Consider the following 21,215-nt stretch of genomic DNA (forward strand, 5'->3'; position numbering starts at 1 on the left):
CCTCCCTGTCCCATCCAAGCATCAGGGGTGCCATGAGCTGTGCCAGCTTCCTGTCCCCTCCCAGCGATCCAGACAAGAGGGTGTCACTCACCCAGCGTCGCTGCTGTTCCCACAGAGCAGGGCATCAAGGGCTCCCTCCAGGAAGTAGTAATTGGCTTTGCAGGTGGGGAAAGAGCAAGGAATAGAAATAAATAAATAAATAAATAAATAAATAAATAAATAGAAAAGCACAAACATCGATTTTCAAACTCTTGGATGCAACTTGCTGTCAGGAAAATTCCTTGACAATCCCAGGGGAATTTGCTGACTCCCAGTGTCAGGCACATGGGTATCTACTCTCTGTTGACTTTGTTGTTTGTCTCGGCTCTGTCTCAGGGAGTTCCTGGGATTGTTTCATCAATCCAACCAGGTTCCTCCCAAGCATGGAAACAGCTCTGAATCTGGCCAGGGCCAGGCCATCTGGAAAAATGGGCTAACATGAGGTCAAAGGATCAGGGCTGGCCTGTTTTCCTGGGAAATCAGGGCATTTGCAGGAAGCACCAAGCATGGGGCACTGCAGGAGTCCCAGAAAAACTTGGGGAAACTGCTCCTGCTCCATGGCTACACCTTCTGCTGCTGCTCCCATTGCTGGTGGGGACACCCCCAACCCTGCTCACAGACCAGGGGTCCATAAAGCTTTTCCTTATGGCTCCAGAGCCACAGGAGCTGCCAAGGAGTGCCACCACAGGTCACCTGCCCCAGAGCCACAGAGGAGCACCTGCAGATCCCAGACCTGGGTATGGCAAAGGGCAGCTGGATCCAATCCTGAACATCACCCAGCACAGCCCTCCCAGGACTTGTGGAGCTTCTTGAATCCTCCCTGGCTCTGCCTGCCTCCTTGCCACGAGGCTTCTTTGTGTGGGAGGAAATATCCTGTTTGTGCAATTCCAGGTTTCTGACCTGGCCCCAGCAGCTGCTCTGCTGCGCTCATGGCCTTGGGTGGCTTCTCTTTGCATGGAGCTCATCAGATCCTTTGGACTGAACTTGTCTCCTACCAAAACCTTCCTGTAATGAATACCAGAGCTGATTGTGGGGCCAAAGGAGTTCAGCTGAGACCCAGCCCAGCCTTCTGAGCTCTGCTGAGTGCCCTGAATGAGATGTGGAGCATCCCTGTGGGGCACCATGCCACCCTGAAGCTCTACCAGGCAGATTTGCTGAGGTTTTACATTTTCATGGAGTTTAAAAACTCAAAACTGAAGAACAAACTAAAAACCCACCTCATTTTGGGCAAAATTTTCAAAGAAGGGGTAGGAAAGGAGCACCTTAGACCTTCCTGAGGACCTGTGTTGGTCCCACCCCTCCCTCCCCTCCTGAGGCTTTTCTGATGTTGCAGAAAGGATTCATTGGGCACTGTGGTACCTGGGGAAGGATCCAGATAGTGAAAAGTGAGTTAAAAATGTCATTCCTGCATATTTTCCTCTGTTTTTCCACCCAAAGTTCCACCTGCTCCTCAAGGGTTTGGTCTCTCTGCTGTAACCACCCTGATGGGACATTGGCACTGACCATCAAATGAGAGAGATGGAGACACTGGTCCATCCAAACCTTCCTGTTGTGAAGCCTTCCTGGAAGAGCTTAGCTTGTCCAGGTGGACCTCATTTTCCCTGTCCAGGGGAGTGTGATCTCATCTGTCCCTTCTGTGAGGGTGCACAGCCTGTTCCACCCACCAGCCTTGGCAGGAAGATCCATGTGAGCAAGCCTTGGAGTGGCCAGCAGGAGCAGGAAACTGAGGAGCAAACCAGGGTCAGGGCTCAGAGGAGAAGGGGCTGCAGGAGCTTTACCTTCATCGCTGATGTAGGCCTCAAAGTCAAAGGTGCTGTTACTGGTGAAGTTCCCGGTGAAGTTCCCGGTGAAGTTCCCAGTGAAGTCATCCATGAAGTCATAGAAGGTTGAGTTGACCAAGGTGTCGTTGTCCAGCCCCAAATCCTCCAGGAAGGTGCTGTTGTGGGGAGGCCACCGCACACACTTCTGCCGGAGGTTGCCCATGAAGAGCTGGAGGCCGATGAGGGCGAAGACACTCAGGCAGAAAACCGTGAGGATCATCACATCCGAGAGCTTCTTCACCGACTGGATCAGAGCCCCCACGATCGTCTTCAGCCCTGGGGGGAGGTGTCACCACTAAGCTGGTTGCTCGTTTGTTAATTGTGGGGAGCAGGCTGTGGTGTCCCCAAAAGGTGCTGGCTTTGGTGGGGACGTGTGTCACCACCGAGTTCAGGTCCCAAAGACCACATCCCAGCTCTGTCCCCACACATGGCTGGGCCCCCCAGAACTGTCACCTTTGGGTTGGTGCTGGTGACTTCCCCATCCCAGCCTTGGGGTATCCAGACCAAAGCCCATCCCAACCTGGAAGCCATCAATTCCTTTGGATTTTCTTTTTGCCCTAAATGCCACAATCTGGCATTTTTTGTACCAAACCCCTGGAGTGAAGCACTTTAGAGTGCAACATGGAGAAGCTCTTTGCTGCCCCAGCTGGATGACCCTGTGCACCTTTCCCAGTTCCAGGAAAGCCTCTGGGTCTAACTGCTGTCCCTGGGTGGTTGAGAGCCCAGCCAGACCCCTCATCCTGATCCCTTCAAGCTGGAAAATCCCAAGTGTGCCCAAGTGAAGGCAAAGTGACATCTGCATCTGGATTAACCCATCTCTCCCCTGAACATCACTGTTCCCTCCCCAGAGGAGGCTCATCCACAGATCCTCAGTGGGATTTTTCCATGGAGGATGGAGTTCCTATCAGCCAAGGTCTGCATGGATGATGGGCAATGCTGGGACATCCCAATGTTCATCTTTAGAGCTTCTCTGAGCCCAGAGCTTTCTCACATGGAAAAAATTCCCCAAGGAAATGATTTTTAGCCCTGTCCTCCTGCCAGCTCCTTGTTCCCCAAACTATTTAGGTAAAATCCTGTTCTCCAAGGGCCTGACCAAGGTCAGATGTTCTAAACCAGCTTATTTTTGCCATTGCTATTTCTGCAGAGCCCTTGGGGATGTCATTCCAGAAAGAAGCAGAAGTTTACATTTTGCTCAATGCAATTTTTAGCCTGTTTGATGAAGAAAAAACCCACTCAAATGTGAACCCTCACGATCTGGAGCCTGCAGGGGCACCACAAGGATTTAATCACCGCAAAGAATTTTCATTTTCAGTTCAATCTCATGCTTCAGATTTCTGTGTGCTTGCACCAGGTGTTGAAAGCACAGTGTTGAAATGGTATCAAATTTGGAAATCAGCAATCAGAGGGATTTGGTAAGGTGCTCCTCACACAAGTTTGGATGTTTAGGGTGATGTTAAACCAATACCTGTTAAATATCTCAGACTCAGCACCAGAACAGCCAACAGTGGGCACAAAACAGAGAGATTTGGTTTGTCAAACCCATAAATCCACTGGGAGCACAAATTCCCTTAATTCATCTCCAAGGAGCCTTAAAAACATCATATCTGCCTCTTCAGGGACTGCCAAACAACCTGATGAGTACAGCTGATTTCAAGATGTAAAATCAGCAGCACCTGACCCAAAAGCCAAATTATGTGGAAAATTTATCAAATACCTAATTTCCTGTGTTCTCTTGGAGCTGCCAAAAGAACCAGGAATTGCTGGGAACCTGAGCTCAGGGGAAGACACAGAGGGGAGGCCCCTTCTCTAATTCCCACCTGGTATCACTGTGATGGTTTTCAAGGCACGGAGGACACGGAAGGTCCTGAGAGCAGAGATGTTCCCCAGGTCCACGAACTCAGTAATGTAGCTGTGGGACAGGAGAGGGAAGAGCTCCAGGGGCTCTGTCCAGAATAGTCCTCATTCATCCAAATTTCCCTCCTGTCCTCCCCATCCCACCGGACTCACGCCATGGAGATGACCATGAAGTCCAGCCAGTTCCACGGGTCACGCAGGAATGTGAAGTCATCGATGCAGAAGCCTCTTGACAGGATCTTGATGAGAGACTCGAAGGTGTAGATCCCAGTGAAGGCATATCTGAAACAGGACTGATCATTCAGGAGACACCTGCCCAGGTCCAAGGTTCTGTCCACCCTTCCCAGAGGAAATATCTTGAGTTTGGGGGCTGATGGGTTTTTGGGGTGCTTCAGCACTAGGAGAGATTTTCACTTCACCTTGTAAGGTGGGTTGGACATCTTGAGGTACCAATCCCTGTGGTGACCATTCTGCAACACCTCTGTCCCTGCTGATGTCCCACCACCCCCATGCTCTCTGTAAAGCCCTGCTGAGACCTGACTGTGCAGAACAACAGCAGAAAATGCTGGATTTTCTCTCTCCCCTGAGTTGTCCATGGTCCCTGGACAGGTGGATCAGCTTGGCCACTCCAGACTGACAGTGCTGACCCAGCCCAGCCCAGCCCAGCCCAGCCCAGCCCAACTTGCTCCTCAGGGCTCTCCAGACATGGGGACCCCACCTGATTTTGGGCAGCTCTGAAACATTCTCATTCTTCAATGCCCTACGGAGAGTGTGGACATCCCTTCTGAGGGCCACCAGCACCTCCCAGTGACACTTCTCCTGCTCTGAAGGGTGCCTAGATCCCCACCCCCCTCTCCCAGCCTTGGTCTTGTCCCTCCTGAGGGACATTGCCAAGCTGGGCTGTCCTTGTGGCTGGGGGAGGTCTCAGGACTCACTCCACGTTCTTGGACCACGCTGGGGGGTTGCTCATTGTCATAAACACACAGTTGGTTAAAATGGTGATCATGATGAACATGCTGAATAATTTAAAACCTGGTCAAGGACAAATGCTCTGGATGGTGCCTGGATCCCCCCTTCCCATGGTCAGGAAGCCAAGTGTTCCTGTTCCTCTTGTCCTGGCTGCCACCTTGGTCTCTCACCCTGCCCTGCTCCTCCTACCTCAGTCCCGTGCTCCCACTTTCCTCTTTTCCTCTCTGCTCCCATGCATGGGCCCAGCCCCTTCTCTTCCTTTCTGCACCCCTTCCCAGCTCTGTCGTGATTGTTCTGCCTCCCATTCCACCCCCTGTGCTCCTTCCTCTCCATCACCTTGGGGTACAGCTTTCCCTTCCTTTCATAGTCGCTCCAGACCTCAAAAACCATCAGCCCCTTTCAAGAAAGTTCTAACTCTTGGGCTTAGACCCCTCTGCCACAAAACCTCCCTCTTTTCCTCCTCCCTCATGGCAATAAATCCTCACTTCCTCCAGAGCTCTGCTGGGATCATTTCCACCCACCCTGCAGTGCCCCTCACGCTCTTGGGCTCCTTTCCTGCATTCCCTCTCTGTCCTGATTCCTCTGCTTCCCTCTCCCAAAGCCTCCTTGGAGCTCCCCTACTCACCCACCTCCCAGTGGGACCAGATCCCCTGACCCATGAGCATTTCCCTTCCTTTCCAAGTCTGCCCAGGCCTCAAAACCCTTCAACCTCTCCCTAGGAAGCTTCACCACTTGAGCTTCTTCCCTTCTCCATCCAAACTGATTCCTCCCTTCTCCAACCAAGAGCGAGCTCTCGGTGCCACGAAGGTGCTACTCCTCAGACTACAGCACTGGACAGCAGGTCCTGGCTGTGCTGGGGTCCCAGAAGTTTCCTCACCACCCCATCATGAACACCTTCCCTTGTCCCTGTCCTGTTTGGATCTGAGCACCAGGGTTTCACCGTGGAGCAGCATCCCAGAGATCAAGGATATGAATGGATGAGGACTTTGATGGCTCCTCTGCGGATGGGGTGGAAGGGCCCCAGCATGTAGAGGGCAGGGGTGGCTGAGAAGCGGAAGATGGACTTGCCCTTGTTGAGGACTATGAATGTCTGTGGAGATAAGAGAGGGGGTGGTTAGTCCTTCTGCACCCCCAAAACACCACCAACCAAGGGAGGGGAGAGCCCTCTGCATGTTTGGAGCTCCAAAGGCTTGGAGATCCTCTCTGCTTTGGAAGAGAAGCAACCACAGCAGTCTGGGGTGGTGGATCACCAGGATGGGCTCAGGTAAGCACGGTGGAAAGCACAGGAGGTCCCTGCTTGGTCTTTTGCTTGGGACTTACACCTTAGAAAGCTCTGGCCCTCACCTTCTTGTCCTTGTAGAAAGGGTCCAGGTCCTCCAGGGGGGTCCCGATGAGCTCCAGGGGTGGGTCACCATAGATGAGGGGCAGGTTCTTGCCGGCTTCCAGGTCACTGCTGGGCTTGATCTCCTCTTCCTCAGGCATCTCCACATGCTGCCGCTTTATCCGGAGCGCCTCGGCCTCGGCCATGCGCTGCTCGATGGCGGCCAGCGAGGCCGGGGTGAAGGGGCGCAGGTTTTCGGGGCCCGGGATGTGCGGCAGGCCGGCCATCCTCTCATTCTGCTTCCGGGCCACCCCTGCCCAGCCTGCAGGGACAACGGGCTGAAATACCAGCTGGAGACATCTTGGGGACATTTGGTGGAGGCTCTCAGTGGGGTTTGAGCAAATGGGTTTATGGCAGAAATACTGAGCTCGCAGGGAAGGTCATCATGTGTGGATCACGCAGCACCCCATGTGTTCCTGCTCCTCTCAGACCCCACTCCCATTTGGAGCTGGGAAGCCTCAGCCTGGAGGAGGCTCAGACGGGACCTCCTGGCTCTCCACAACTCCCTGACAGGATGGGCAGGCTCTGCTCCCAAGAACAGTGATGGGACAAGGAGACACAGCCTTAAGCTGCACCAGGGGAAGTTGAGGCTGGACATCAATTTTTTCCCAGACAGACTGGGCATTGGAAGGGGCTGCTCAGGGAGGTGGTGGAGTCACCGTCCCTGGAGGTGTTTAAGGAAAGCCTGGATGTGGCCCTGAGTGCCATGGTCTGGGTGACAAGAGAGTGTTGGGTCATGGTTGGACTTGAAGATCTCAAAGGTCTTTTCCAATTCATTAATTCTGTGATTCTGTGATTCTGCCTCCAATCAGGAGGCACCATGAGGCTGGGACACCCGGTGTCCCTGTCACCACCTGGCTGTGCATTTCCACAACCCAAACACGGTGTTTCAACACAACCAAACACCTTGGGAAACAGCAGCCCCGCTCCAGCTGCCTCCCCTTGGCAGGGTATCAACAGCTTTGCTCCTGCAGCTCCTGCAAGGGGCCTGTGGTGCCCTAAACAAGAGGTTCCTCAGCCAGAGGAGCTGGGCCCTGCAGGGCCGTGGCCCTGGCACAGCTCCCAGCCATGGGAAGCATGAGGAACCTGCACTGCTGGGTGGCTCTGCTCCCAGGAAGCGTTAAAGGCATATCCTGAGCCAAAAAGTGAAGTAGTAATGGCACTTTTGAATGTAACAAGGATCAGGATGACTTCCCAGAAGGAATAAGGTGGGTGGGTTAGGAGAGGTGAGGATGTTCTGCTGCACAAAAAGGGTTGGAGAGAGGGAAGTGTGGAGGAGAGCAGTGGCTGCACCTGTGGGAAGAGTCTGCCATGCCCTGGGAGAGGTGGAGATGCTGGTAGAGGTTCCCCCAATACCACAGAGGTTCTTGCTTTGAGCCCCTGTGCCTTGATAATGCCCCATAACCACCAGATTGTGTGGGATATGAGCCAATATTCCATAAAACTCAACACTGCTTTTCATGGATACGGGGACAGCTGTGCCTCTGTGCCTCACCCTCCCAAACCAAGCATCCCACTGGCAAACCCAAACTTTCTGTGAAGCTGCCAAGCACCTGCCCCCAAAAAACCTCCAGGATCAATACTCCCTACAGCCCCAGCCCTGCTGTGTTGAGAGCTGCAAATCCTCAGCCTTTTGGGATTAGGGAAAACTAGATATTTACAGCCCTGGTGGGAAAAGAGACTGGAAATGGAGCTGGGGGGGCTCAGCTGCAGCAAAGGAGGCTCAGGGGGCCCTTCTGTCTCTCCACAAGTCCCTGACTGGAGGGGACAGCCGGGGAGGTGGGCTCTGCTCCCAGGAACAGGGACAGGAGGAGAGGGAATGGCTGTGCTGGGGGAGGTTTAAATTGGGTGTTGGGAAACTTTCTTCATGGAAAAGTTGGTCAGACTTTGGAACAGGCGGCCCAGGGCAGTGGTGGAGTCCCCATCCCTGGAGGGCTTTAAAAGCCATGTGGATGTGGAACTTGGGGACAGGGGCCAGTGGTGGCCTTGGCAGTGCTGGGGGAACAGTTGAGCTTGATGATCTCTGAGGGCTTTTCCAACCTGAAGGATTCTCTGACTCCATCTGCTTTAGGGAGAGTTTTGTCCTCGCTGAACGGGGTTATTTAATGGCACAAACTGAGTCACATCACTGCAAAGTGGAGACTGGCCCCAGCCCAACTTGTGGCCCCAACTGCTGCAAAACAGAGCCCAGAGCAGGTCCCCCATGGGGAGGGAGGGGTGGATGGACCCCAGAGGTGGGACCTCATCAAAATGAACAAAAAGGGAATTTGGGGCCCCAGGTGTGTCTGGGAGGGGACAATGCCCAGGCAGGGGGCAGAGGTGCTGCCAGTGCTGCTTCTCACGGGGTTACTCTGGATTACACCCACTTCCTGCTCTTCATGAGCAGCTTTGGGTAACAGGGGGCTCAAAAAAGCCAAAAAGCCAAAAAGCACAGGGCTGTGTCTGGCTTTATCACCCCAAATCCCAGTGGGAAAGCGCTGGTGCAGGGGATCACAGCACCCATGATCCAGCAGGACCCATAGTGCCCACAGGGGACCTTCCCACCTCTCTGCCAGCTCTGAGGACTCAGAGGAGCTCGTTGCTCTGGGCGATTTCCCTGGAAATGGGGATTTGCGGAGCTGTCGGGAGGAGCCCGGGCCGGTGCAGTGCCGGGGGCGCTGTCCCAGCTCTGCCTCCAGCTGCCACCAGCGATCATTGCCGGGCTCGGGTTTCTGCAGCCCCATGACTCTGCTCATTCCTGACCCGGCGGGAGCAGCCCCGGCTGTGCTGCCGCCCGTGTCGCTGTCCCTGCGGCTGGGCCGGAGCCACCGAGCCGCTCCCCAGCCCGGGGAGCGGGGCCGGCGGCGCCGGGGGAGATGCTGGGGCAGGGCAGCGCTGCCCGGCGTCACACTGGGAGGCTCAAAGCGGGGTGTTGCCCCGGCATGAGAATTCTTTTCGGCTTTTTGGTGTTTTTTGCAGCTCCTGGTCCTTCTCTGAGCCCTTTGGGGCCACCCAGAGAGGATGGGATGGCTCCAGGGAGCAGGAGCAGGGCTAATCCCGTGTCCACATCCCACACACCGCAGTAGGGAAGCCACCAGCATCTCTGCTTGCTGCCCGAATTCGGAACCAAAGCCAAGCCCAGGCTCCATGGGGGCTCAGCCCAGCACCCCCTGTCCCCAGAAGAGCCGGTCCCACCCTGGTGCAGCCGGGACAAGGGGGGAAACACGGCCGGGTCCCCCAGCCCAGGTGAAGGATCCCACCCAGGGACCAGTCCCGGCCCATGGGAACAGGAGCAGCCCCTGCCCCTGCCCTGGCACATCCTGGCACATTTTTAGCAGCTCCTATAAATAACCCAGATCAAACTCTTTGCGCCTCCATAGGTAAAGGCAGCTCAGGCCCAGTGACAGGTGCTGCCCTGGGCACAAATCACCCACGAGCTCCCTCGGGGCTCTGGCCCAGCTCTCCAGGACCTGAGTCCTCCAAGAGTCCCTGATTAAGGAAGATCCCTGCCCCATCATCCTTCCTGCTGGGAAATCAATCACTTAAAATGTCTCTACAGAGCACTGATTTATTTGCTTCTTAAATGTTGGCCACCCATCTAAGCTGCATGAGTCCTGTTTGCTGTGACACAGAACTGCAGCTTTGGGACACTGCCCATGGCATGTCCTGGATGAACATCTCAACCCCCAGTTCCTGCATCAGGAATTGCCAGCAGGGAGCTGGGAGCAGCTCCTGGCTGAGGGGTGCCTGGGCTGCACTTGGAGAGAATTCAGTTCCCAGGGATATTTTTGCTGCTCTGAGGGCACACAAAGGAATCAGGCACCAAAATAACAGGACTGGTCTGGGAGCTCCCAGGGATGTGTAAGAGGTTCTGTATAACAGGAAAGAGGGTGGCAGGTCCTGTCTGAGGCTGCTGGAAAAGTCACCCCATCCAGGCACTTAATTCTGCCCAGAAAATAACCTCCCATGGGCCGAGGAAGAGAGGGGAGGACATTCTTGGCCCTGGGGGACACAGGGGCTTGGGGTCTCCCCCCACCTGCCTGACCCAGGCTCCAGCTTCTCCCTCCCTAAGGAAGGTTCTGGGGGATCACCTGCAAACCTGGAGTCTCCTGTCCTCTGGGGGAGCATCTGCAGCCCTGGAGTTGCTCACAGAACCAGCCCAGAGTGATGCAGTTTTCCCCTCACCACACTCAGGGCTGGGTTAGCGGGACAGGCACAACTGGGGGTGTGCCAAGGGTGGATGCTGCTCCCAGGAGATCCCAGCTCTACGGACATCGGGAGCAGCAGTGGGATGAGACCATCCAAATGCAGCTCAAGGAGCTGCCCTGACCTCCTCTAAGAGAAGTTCACCTGTAAAGCTGCCCTGCAAGGCTCATCCCGAAAAAAACCCCGCAGAGACCAACGGGGACACGAGTCCAAGAGAGAAAACACCCGGCCCGGCCCCGAGCAGGTGTAAATGAGCTTCACTCAGCAGGAAGAGCAGAGCCAGGCCCGGGGCCCTGGGCAGGGATTAGTGTGGGACAAGGGACTCGTGTGACCAGGGCAGCGAGGGGACAGACGGTGCCAACCAGGGCTGGCCTCGCTCGGGAGCTGTGTTAGCACCCAGCACTCAGAGCCTGTCACAGCCCAGCCCAAACCAGCCCAGCACAATCCTGCAGCATCCCCCCCGTGCCTCCCAGAGCCCCCCCAGACACCACCTCCACCCCAAGGGCACCCGGGGCTGATGCCCACAGGAAAAGCCCTCCCTCTGCATCCCCACCATGTGGGGCAGGATGGGGCAGTGGGGCCCAGCTGGTCCCACACGGTTTGGGGCTGTCACAGCTCAGTCCTGGGAGCTCGGGGATGTCCCCGGCTCTGCATGGACACCATCCCCCTCCCCTGCACATCCTCCAGGAGCAGCTTTCCCCCAGTCCTGTCCTGGGCTGCCTTCCCGGGGCAGCAGGGAAAGGGAGGGTAGAGATTCTGTGGGGTGAGGCCAGAGGAGACCAGGAGCCCCTCTGGAGCCAGGCTGGGAGAGCTGGGAATGTTCACCTGGAGAGGAGAAGCTCCAGGGAGAGCTCAGAGCCCCTTGCAGGGCCTAAAGGGGCTCCAGGAGAGCTGGAGAGGGACTGCAGACAAGGGATGAAGGGACAGGAGGCAGGGAATGGCTCCCAGTGCCAGAGGGCAGGGCTGGATGGGATATTGGGCAGGAATTGTTCCCTGGCAGGGTGGGCAGGCCCTGGCACAGGGTGCCCAGAGCAGCTGGGGCTGCCCCTGGATCCCTGGAAGTGCCCAAGGCCAGGCTGGACATTGGGGCTGGAGCAGCCTGGGACAGTGGGGGGTGTCTCTGCCATGGCAGGGGTGGAATTAAATGGTTTTTAAGGTCACTTCTGACCCAACCCATTCCATGATTCTGAGATTCCTGAGCCATTCCCAACTCTGTTCTGCCAACCCTGCTGTGTGCCCATGAAACCCTCTCCCCACCCCTGCATGCATTGAATAGTTTTAAAAAAAAACCAAATTCCATGGATTAGGCTGCCAGGAAAACACAAATTTGCTCCAAACCCAGCCGGCGCACCAGGAATCTGCAGGGTTACAGAAGCTCTGTTGGAAAGTCTGATGGCTCTAGAAAACCTTCCTGGTGTGGTCCTAGAGATACCATGGGCTGAACAAGTCCTATGGGATGTTTATTTGTTTAGTTCTGACTGTATTTTCCACAAGTTTTAGGATAAAACTTAGGAATATTGAAAAAATCTGTCATGAAATAGATTTTTTATGCACGTGTGGCACAGGGGGTGGAGAACTTCAATCCTGCAGGTGGGGGAGATTCACCTCAGGTCCTGCAGATTTCCCAGGGGCTGAGAAGGGCATTGGCATTTTCAGGATTATGGTTGTTTCTCTCAGGAACTTGAGAACACCCTCAGTTGTGCCAGACAAAATCAACAATTTTATAAACAAATTTACATCCCTTTCAGTGCCACTGAAGAGTTTGAAGCTTCCATCCCTGGATAAATATTGATCCCTTAATTCTACGCTGTAACTCCATTCCAAAAACCATCTGATACAGGAAATCTCCAAAACTTCCCTTTACACACAAATGGCTCTTAGGACACTGCTGAGGGATGCTGGAATTCCACCACCACGGTGGTTCTGGGAACTCACTGGGTTTTTAGGCTGCTTTAAAGGCAGAGGGTGGGTGATTTTCACAAGAAAACAATACCATTGAGAAAATTAAGTCCCCCCAAGCCTGTTCCCTCAGAAGACTAAGAGAGCGAGGAAAAAAAAAATTAATTAATTTTCCAGCATTATCATTTGAATTGCAGAGGGTTTTAAGCGCTCAGCGGGGCGGTGTGGCTCAGACACCTCTGGCACTGGTGGCTCCCGTGAGTGACATGTCCCCAGTGCCGGTTCCTGTCACCACCGTGGCTCTTTACCCTGCTCTGGGTGGGGTTTGTTGCTCTGCCTGCAGCGTGGCCCAAGCCAAGTGTGCCAGCAGGAATGTGGGAGGTTTCCAAGCGCATCCATCACCATGGGCTGCCTGAAATCCACCCCGAACCCAGCCAGGGGGTTCAGTCTGCTGAAAGCCCTTGGGAAATGATTCCAGAGCCAGCCCAGCAGTGCTGGATGTCGTTTCCCAGGCAGAGCAGGGACAGAGATGCAGCTCCTGCTCCTCAGGTGCCACCGCAGTGCCCCTGCCAAGGCCCTCCTTGGCCACCCAGGGCAGCAGCACAGGGCACTGGGGGGGCTGCGTGGGCTGGACCTGGGGACTTGGGACAAGGACAGGAGGAACAGGACACAGGGAATGGCTCCCAGTGCCAGAGGGCAGGGATGGATGGGATATTGGGCAGGAATTGTTCCCTGGGAGTGTGCTGAGGGGCTAGAATGGATTTCCCAGAGAAATCCAGCCGTGGCTGCACCTGGATCTCTGGAAGTGTCCAAGGCCAGGTTGGATGGGGCTTGGAGCTGCGTGGGATACTGGAAGATATCCCTGCCCATGGAATGAGCTGAGCTTTAAGGCCTTTCCAAGCCAAACCATTCCCTAATTCTGTGATTTTAAGCACACAGAGAATGAATTCCCTGCTATGGAAACGATGCAGCTCCGCTGCTTTTTGCCTGTCTCAAACAAAGAGGAGCCCTCCCAACACTGTCCAGCCTTTTCCTGGTGCCAGCCAACACTCTCCAGCCTCCTGCTGCTCTGGGACAAGGACACCCAGCAGCTGTGCCAGCACATTTCCATGGAACAGGATGGATGCACAATTCACTGGAATTGTGTCCCATTCCAGCAGCACCTTCCATGGGCTCTGCACTGCTTTGGGTGCCCTGCACTGCTTTGGGTGCCCTGCACTGCTTTGGGTGCTCTGCACCTGCCAAAAACGGTGCTGCTCCCTCCTCCAGCTCCTTGCAAAGACTCCACCGAGCCCATCCCGGCACTGCCTTCCTTTGGAGAGCCAAATCCTCCGTGTTGAACCTCCAAGGGCACAGCTCCTCCTGTTTGGGACACCAACCCCAAAACTCCAGCCCTGCAGAGGCTCCTCCGCTCCTGCGCCAGAATCAAACCCATGTGGGAATGAATTCCCTACAATTCCCGAATCGCTGCTGCTCTGGAGCTCCGGGGGCTCGGTGCCCTGAGGCTGTACCTGCTGTGCTCGGGGCGGGGTGGCACACACAGCCCGGGAGCTGTGAAATCCTGGGATACTCTCCCCGGCCGCGGATGGAAATAGGAGGTTGCACCATCCTGCAGCCACGCACTGACCCGTTCCTGCCTGGAGCCGGGGATGCAACCCCATCCCCACTCCTGCTGTCCCTGCTGGGGGACAGGGAATTGATGGAAAGGGGACACCGGGCTGGCCGGCGGTTCGGGGTTATTTTGGGGGGCTTGAACAGCCAGGGAAGGGTTAAAGTGGGGACCCTGCGCTTGCCCACTGCCCACCCTGCACTCGGGTGTCATCCAGAGCTGCGGCTCCTCCCTGCCAGCAGCTCCCGTGTCAGGCTTGGAAAAGATCTGAGCCGTGCTGGGAGGACAGCGAAGGGACAGCGAGGGGACAGCGAGGGGACAGCGAGGGGACAGCGAGGGAGAAGGGAGGATGGCGTGGGGCTGGAGTGACCTGCTGCCCCCAGAGTCCCCCAGGCTCGGGGGCACGGGGGGCAGGGATGTCCCCCCTGAGGGAGATGCCAGGAGAGACACCAGCTCCCCCAGGGGTCCCCAGCACAGCACCAGGGGCAGATTCCAGCCCCACTGCTCCCCTGGGATTTGCAGTATCGGGAGCTCTGCAACTTCCCAGGGCTGGAGGATGCCCCTTTTCCCATTGCAGCCTCTGGATCCCAATTCCCTGGACCAGACACCTGCAAACCAGGACCAGCACGGAGTACCTGGAGCTGTCAGAGATGCTGAGCCTCACAGCCCAAGGGACCTCATTCATATCCACCTGGAAATGGAGAATGGGGACCTAAAAGCAAAATATTCCCAGGGATTAATGAATCCCAGGAGGGAGGCAATGGCACAGGCACAGAGGCTGAGCATCCTCCCTGCTCTCTCCTGAGCTAAACTGGGATCTTTTCCCTCCCAACTTCCCAAAGCATCCATCACCTTCTCCCCTTTCTCCCTGCACAGAAACCACCTCATTATTCCAACCTGCTGTAAACAGAAAAAGTGCTGGGTGTCTCCTCATGGCTCTGCCGCTCGCTCTCCCACCCCAAATCCAGCAAATTTCCTTGAGTGGGAGCTGGAGCTGCCCAAGGGACTCCACAGAGCCCTTTTGCCCGAACTGGACCCTTCTGCATGCATCAGAAAGTAGAAAATGCTATTTGAATATTAGCACAGTAGAGTCAAGGCAGGACTTTGTGCTTGTTAATCAGTTCCTGTAAATATACTTCTCCCCCCCCAAACCATTATAAATCCAGCATTTTTCCTGGAAAGGACCAGAGGGGGCAGCTCCTGTGTTGCCTCAACCCATTCAGGATTTCCCCAGGATAATGGGACTGACTGGGATGTCCTGCTGTCCTCCCCAGGGCTTTATGGAATTGTTGTCCCTTGCTGGCAGCCACAGTTCCATCCCTTGGCTGCCACGGGCTGGTCCTGACAGCTCCATCAGTGCCCGTGAGGGCAGGGGAGGAAATGCTTGTGCTCCTCGGCAAACTCCCCTCTGCAGCTCCATCCCGGGCATGAGGGATGGGGGAATGGGGGGAATGGGGGAATGGGGGAATGGGGGAATGGGGGGAATGGGGGAGTGGGGGAATGAGGGAAATGAGGGGAGTGGGGGGAATGGGGGAATGGGGGGAATGGGGGGAATGGGGAGAATGAGGGGAATGGGGGGAATGGGGGAATGGGGGGAATGGGGGGAATGGGGCGAATGGGGGAATGAGGGGAATGGGGGAATGGAGGGAATGGGGCGAATGTGGGAATGGGGGAAATGAGGGGAATGGGGGGAATGGGGGGAATGGGGGAATGGGGGGAATGGGGGAAATGGGGGAGTGGAGGAATGAGGGGAATGGGGGGAATGGGGAGAATGGGGGGAATGAGGGGAATGGGGGGAGTGAGGGGAATGGAGGGAATGGGGGAAATGAGGGAAATGAGGGGAATGGGGGGAATGGGGGGAATGGGGGGGAAAGGGGCAGTGGGGGAATGGGGGCTGTCTTCCCCTGGATAAACCCCAAAATGACTCTGGGGGTGCACAGCGGGCCCTGTTCATGCAGTGACTGATGGGAGCTGGCACGGGGGGGATACAGCTCCCAAAACCCCCAAGCTGAACCCCAGCCTGGCACTGCCTGATTCCCATGGGGGATCCAGTCCTGAACCCCACCCTTGGCTCACCCTGGCACCCTTTTGGCTGTGCCCATGCACCCACAGCCCCAGTGTGGGAGAGCCTCCCATTCCCTGCCACCCCATCCCTGCCATTCCCGCATGGCACAGGGGTCCCACCTCCTCCCCTCTGCCCTCGGGGTCCCTCCCTGCTGCCCCAGGGGGGACGGGGGCTCTGCAGGCACAGGGCCCTTCCCGAAAGGAGACACTGGGAGCACCCACAGACCTTTCCTGCAACCTTGGCTTGCCCAGGCCGGGGTTTATATTTAGACCTCCAGGAGGAGAAGCCAGGAGAAAGGAGCCTTGCGACTTGTGAGCCCTGCCTGTGGCTCATTTACTGCAGTGGGGAGGGTGGCTCAGGAACCCATTGCTCGCCGCGTCCCTGAATGTCCCCTCTCATCCTCACTCAGCTCTGTGGCCACTGAGGGCCTGTTGGCTGCTGCCACCCTCATCCGCGTGCCCTGCCTGCACCTTTGTGGGGACTTTCTCCCCTGTCCCAGACACTTCTCCATGCAGGGGGGTCCAGCAGGTGCCTCCAGCCCTAAACACCCCCCCAGAGACAACAGAGTCCGTCCCGGTCCCGTCCACCTCCAGCGCTTGGACCGCAAATCCCGGGACATTGCCGGCAGAGCTGCAGGCACAGCGACAAACCTGGGGACATCCAAAACCCTGCAGCCCCTGCCCGGGGCCCTGGCAGCAGCCCAGGGCTGACCCCAGTACTTACTGTTGGGTGGAGAGTGTGAAATCCCAAGGAGAAACCTTTTAGGGCCAGAATTTCCCTCTCCTTCGACTCCTGGAGGCTTTGGCTCGGCGAGTTGGCAGAGCAGCTGCTGCTGCTGTCAGATGGTCATGAGTGAAACCTGAGGACATGCGGGGTCCTTCAGGTAGCCTGGCTGTGGCATTCGTCCCCCGCCGCGCCAATCACGGCTGGGCCCCATCGCCCCGGGCCCGGCTCCTGCCCGGGCCCTGCCCCGGGCCCGCAGGTGCGGAGCTGGCTCGGGGCTGCCTCCGGCACCCGCTGCGACCCGGGGAGCTTCAGGGGAGATGGGAGCGACCCTGGCCAGCGCCTCCCCGGCACTGACAGGGGCTGGAAGGGGCAGCGGGACAACTGCGAGGGCGGGGGAGCGCTCGGTGCCAGCGCTGCTGCCCGAGCTGTCCCCGAGCCCGTGGCTCTTCGGGAGCGTCATTCCCATTGTTCGGGGCCCTGGAGCAGCCTCGCTCCTCCTCTTGCTGGCACACGAGGGGGGTCTGTCACTTTTTTGTCCCCCCTCTCCCACCCTCTTTCAGCAGAGCACGCCAGGAGCATCCCTGGCCCGGTGCCTCACCTGTCCTGCTCGCGGGGCCCCTGAGCCACGGCCGGGCTGACACACACACAGGAATTTGCCCTGGGCTTGTCTCCCCTTTTGCGCTTCCTGACGGGGCCTTTGGCAGCTCCTGCCAAGCCCAGGCACTTCTGGGGTTTCTGGGGTGCTCGGGGGGTGTACCCGGGACAGGAGGAGAGGGTGGAGGGGCACCCAGCTTGCAGGGCCAGCTCTTTTGGGGTGCTCGGGGCTGTGTTGGGGGGAGCAGCAGAGGGGCTCATCACCTCCCTATAACCACTACCTCTGTGAATAATTTCTGCCTTTCCAGTCCCAAAAAACTCTGGAAAAACTTCCCGGTGTTGGGGTGGCAGCTGCAGTCCCTGCCTTGCCCAGCCTGGAATCCCACGGGAATCCCCTTTCCCTGCCCAGCCCCTCGCCCCTGTCCTCTCCAGCATCCTCCACAATCAACACATCCATGGCCAGGCCAGCAGCCCTGACACCAGGGAGCTGGGAAGTGAAGTTCCTTGGGTTAATTCTGCTTCAGACTCACGATTTTCCTTTCCTTTGTGAGACTGTGGGAATAAGGCAGAGCAAGAGCCAATTCAGCTCTCCAGAGAAAACTGGTGCGGGATGAGCTCCAGCAGGGGATGCCAAAGGTGTGCTTTGGGAGGCATAACTTGGATCTCTTCAATTAAAAATCGGGGCTCTTCTGGCTGGCTTGGAGCCTCAAGCAGGCTCTGAGGGGATAAAGCTGAGGGAAAGAGCGAGGGAAGAGAGGGAGGGAAGCAGAGCAGCTCCCAGGGCTGGCACTGGGAGCCCACTGGGAGCTCAGCAGGAGAACAACAGCCACGATCCAGGGGCATGGAGCATTCCCTGTGCATCCTGTGCAGTGGGTTTGGCTGGTGAGGACAGCAGGGACAGGGACAGGGACAGGGACACCCTCCTGCTGTGGCTCTGGGGACTTTCCACTTGCTCTGTTGGTTACAGCAGGGAATTCAGGGGATGTTTGGTGGCTCCCAGCAGCTGCCCCAAGCCCAGCCTTGTCAGCACAGGAAAACTTTTCAAGCTGCACACGTCCATTTTTGCTTTTCCCAGACCAAGAGCAGGCTTGGAGTGAGGCTGGAAACCCTGGGATGTGTCTCCTGCCCTGTGGGATGTGGGGACACCGAGGGTCCCCAGCAGGGCACAGGAGCACATTTCTGTCTGCAACACCAAGTAAATCCCAATGGGAATGGAATCTTGGGGCATCCAGAGGTACGGACAACACTGGTCAGGGTGAGAAAAATGTGTCCTTGGGTTTCCAGGGTGGAATTAGGACAATGCTTGGTCCAGCCTCGGGGACTCTGGAGTATTTGATGTGCCCTGGCTTGTGGAGCTGGATCCACCACAGGATCACAAAATCAGGGAATGGTTTGGGTTGGAAGGGACCTTAAACCCACCCAATGCCACCCCAGCCATGGCAGGGACACCTCCCACTGTCCCAGGTGCTCCAGCCCCAATGTCCAGCCTGGCCTTGGGCACTGCCAGGGATCCAGGGGCAGCCCCAGCTGCTCTGGGCACCCTGTGCCAGGGCCTGCCCACCCTGCCAGGGAACAATTCCTGCCCAGTATCCCATCCAGCCCTGCCCTCTGGCACTGGGAGCCATTCCCTGTGTCCTGTCCCTCCATCCCTTGTCCCCAGTCCCTCTCCAGCTCCCCTGTGCTGCCAGCGCTGTCCCTGCCGTGGGTCCCAGTGTCCCTGGGGCTCTGCCGGTCCCTGCGCAGGGTCCCAGGGTCTGGGCAGGACCGGAGCTGCCCGCACTGGGAAAGGTGGGAGCTCCCGATGTGCTGGGGCACGGGGCGGGCGAATTCCCCGAGCTGCAGGACCGGGACCATCCCGAAGCGGGATGAAGGAGCAGATGGAAGCACAGGGCACCCTCTGCGCTCAGGCGGTTCTGTAGGAGGGGGAATGCAGGCACGGAGAGCAGCATCGGGCACCGCGCTCCCTATTCCCGACCCCATCCCGGATTAACCCGCAGCCGGCCGGCCCTGCCGGGCTGTCCCAGCTCTTCCCGCAGAGCAGTGTGGCTCTTACCTCGCTCTCCGGGGCTCTCGGAGCCGGGGTCAGTGGCCGCTGTCCCCCCGGGGTGTCCCCGCTGTGCCCGCGGGTGGCTCCAGCGCTGCCACCCGAGCCGCTGTGGAGGGGTCGCAGTGCCACCCTCCGGCTCCAGGCAAAACACCCCTGTCCCCTGTTCCCTGTCCCCTGTCCCCTGTCCCCTGTCCCCTGTCCCCTGTCCCCTGTCCCCTGTCCCCTGTCCCCTGTCCCAGACACCGCTCCGGCCCTGCGGGGACACACAGCACCCCGGGGACAGGAGGCTGAGGAGGATTCCAGGCTGTGACACTCCGGCCATGCTGGGAAAGGGGAAATCTGACCCTACTCTGCCTGGGCTCAGCCTCCCCGAGCACAGGATAAACCATCAGTGATGTTTTAGGTTGGAAAAAAATCTCAAAGATTATGAGGATTTTTGAAAGAAACTCCTCCCTGTGAGGGTGGGCAGGCCCTGGCACAGGGTGCCCAGAGCAGCTGGGGCTGCCCCTGGATCCCTGGCAATGCCCAAGGCCAGGCTGGACATTGGGGCTGGAGCACCTGGGACAGTGGGGGGTGTCCCTGCCCTCTTTCAACCTCTTTCAACCCTTTAAGGTTCCTTTCCATGGTCTTTTGCAACTGCAGGACATGGTCCGTGCTGGGAACCTTTGGAAAACCTTTCCTGCAGGCTAAGGGAGATTCCCAGTCCCCTCCTGGATCCACACTGGGCTCCTGTCCTGCAGGGTGCTCAAAGTCCCATGCGGCTCCTGTCCCATGGGGTTCAAAGCCCAGCAAACCCCAGAGGGTCATTTGGGGGTCATTTATCACCCTAAAAATCCATTCACAGCTGGAAATCAGTGAAAATCCAGAGTCTTGCAATGTTTTATGGAAACAGATGTTCCCACTGAGCACCCCCAGTCCTGGCTCAATCTGCTGCTGCCTCATCCCTGCCAATCATCCCATCCTCACTAATGATGGAGAGGGATTCTATTCACCTCTGGTCCCTTCCTGGCTGCAGACATGGATTTATTTGCCAGCTCCTGAGCTCCTCTGGAGGGTTCCTGGTACTTCAGGATGTGCGGGCTCTAGAGCGTTTTTTAATGGGACATCTCCCATCTCACCTCAAATCAGCCCTGGGGTTCTGTTTCCCTCTCAGTGCCCTCCCAGACAGGATCTCTGGAGATCTTGCAGCCTGGACAGGGGCCAGCAAGTGGGGTTTATTTAAGGAAGGACATGTGGCACCACGGAGAAATGACAACCCAGGCAGAGTGAGAAGCGAGGCTGGGATCGGGTGGCTCCGGTCTTGGGAGCATGGGAGAGGCCAGGAAGTTTGGCAAGAGGGCATCTGGGGCCCTCTCACTCCTGGAGGCACCAGTGGCCAGGGCAGCAGCTCAGAATGGGAGGATGAAGGATGGTCATGGTGAGAGGACAGGGCCAGGCTGTGGGGTGGTGGGGGCAGCTGTGACCCAGAGGGGACAGGGCACTCCAGGACCTCTGGGACAGCTCGTCGTGCCCCCACCTTGAGCTCTTCCTCACTTTCCTCCTCCATCTCCCCTCTGTGAACTTCGCTGGGCAGGGGAAAAGCAGAGATTGCCTGGGAGATAGTTCCAGGTATTCCACCATGGGCAGGATTTTCATCCTGCAGCACCCCCAGTCCCAAATTCTCTGGGTTTGTGGAGCAAAACAACCCTCTGAAAAGCGAGGCTGGACTTGAGAATGGGATTTTATTGGCAAAACTCTTCTTATCCCTGGAAGATGAACCCCAGGGAAGTTCCTCAGTGCAAAGGACTGGGAGAGCTCTCCTGGCAAGGGAACATCTCCAGTTCAATCAACTGACATGGGAGAAAGGGAAGCATTTTGGGAATTGAGGAACTGGGTCCTGAGGCTGTTGGGGGTCTCTTGTAGAGCTGTGGGGATTTGTCTCTCTCTGTATCCTTCCCCTATCCCCAGGGTGGCTCCTGGCTGTGTTCCCCAGAAGGGAAATTTTGTAAAGCAAGGAAGGGGGAAAATATCCATCAGTGAATCCCTTC

At 57.1% G+C, this 21,215-nt stretch overlaps 1 protein-coding gene across 2 annotated transcripts in view; it reads right to left on the reverse strand.

Moving 5' to 3' along the window:
* The window catches only part of SCN4A (sodium voltage-gated channel alpha subunit 4), a 43,350-nt gene extending 26,694 nt beyond the window's left edge, over positions 1–16,656 (reverse strand). The window contains exons 1-8 of one of the 2 annotated variants that reach the window (XM_058857952.1): positions 16,545–16,656; positions 6,027–6,325; positions 5,652–5,772; positions 4,649–4,736; positions 3,867–3,995; positions 3,677–3,768; positions 1,818–2,135; positions 92–155 (exon numbers count right to left, since the gene is read on the reverse strand). In XM_058857952.1, coding sequence (XP_058713935.1) covers positions 92–155; positions 1,818–2,135; positions 3,677–3,768; positions 3,867–3,995; positions 4,649–4,736; positions 5,652–5,772; positions 6,027–6,290 — 1,076 coding nt within the window. In that variant the 5' untranslated portion in view covers positions 6,291–6,325; positions 16,545–16,656. Of the gene's footprint in view, positions 1–91; positions 156–1,817; positions 2,136–3,676; positions 3,769–3,866; positions 3,996–4,648; positions 4,737–5,651; positions 5,773–6,026; positions 6,326–14,391; positions 14,407–16,544 lie in introns of those variants that run through there. The other variant, XM_058857950.1, reaches the window with a different exon arrangement.
* Between the last annotated feature and the right edge of the window lie 4,559 nt (positions 16,657–21,215).

This window comes from Poecile atricapillus, chromosome 27 (genome assembly GCF_030490865.1).
Source record: "Poecile atricapillus isolate bPoeAtr1 chromosome 27, bPoeAtr1.hap1, whole genome shotgun sequence".
NCBI lineage: Eukaryota > Metazoa > Chordata > Aves > Passeriformes > Paridae > Poecile > Poecile atricapillus.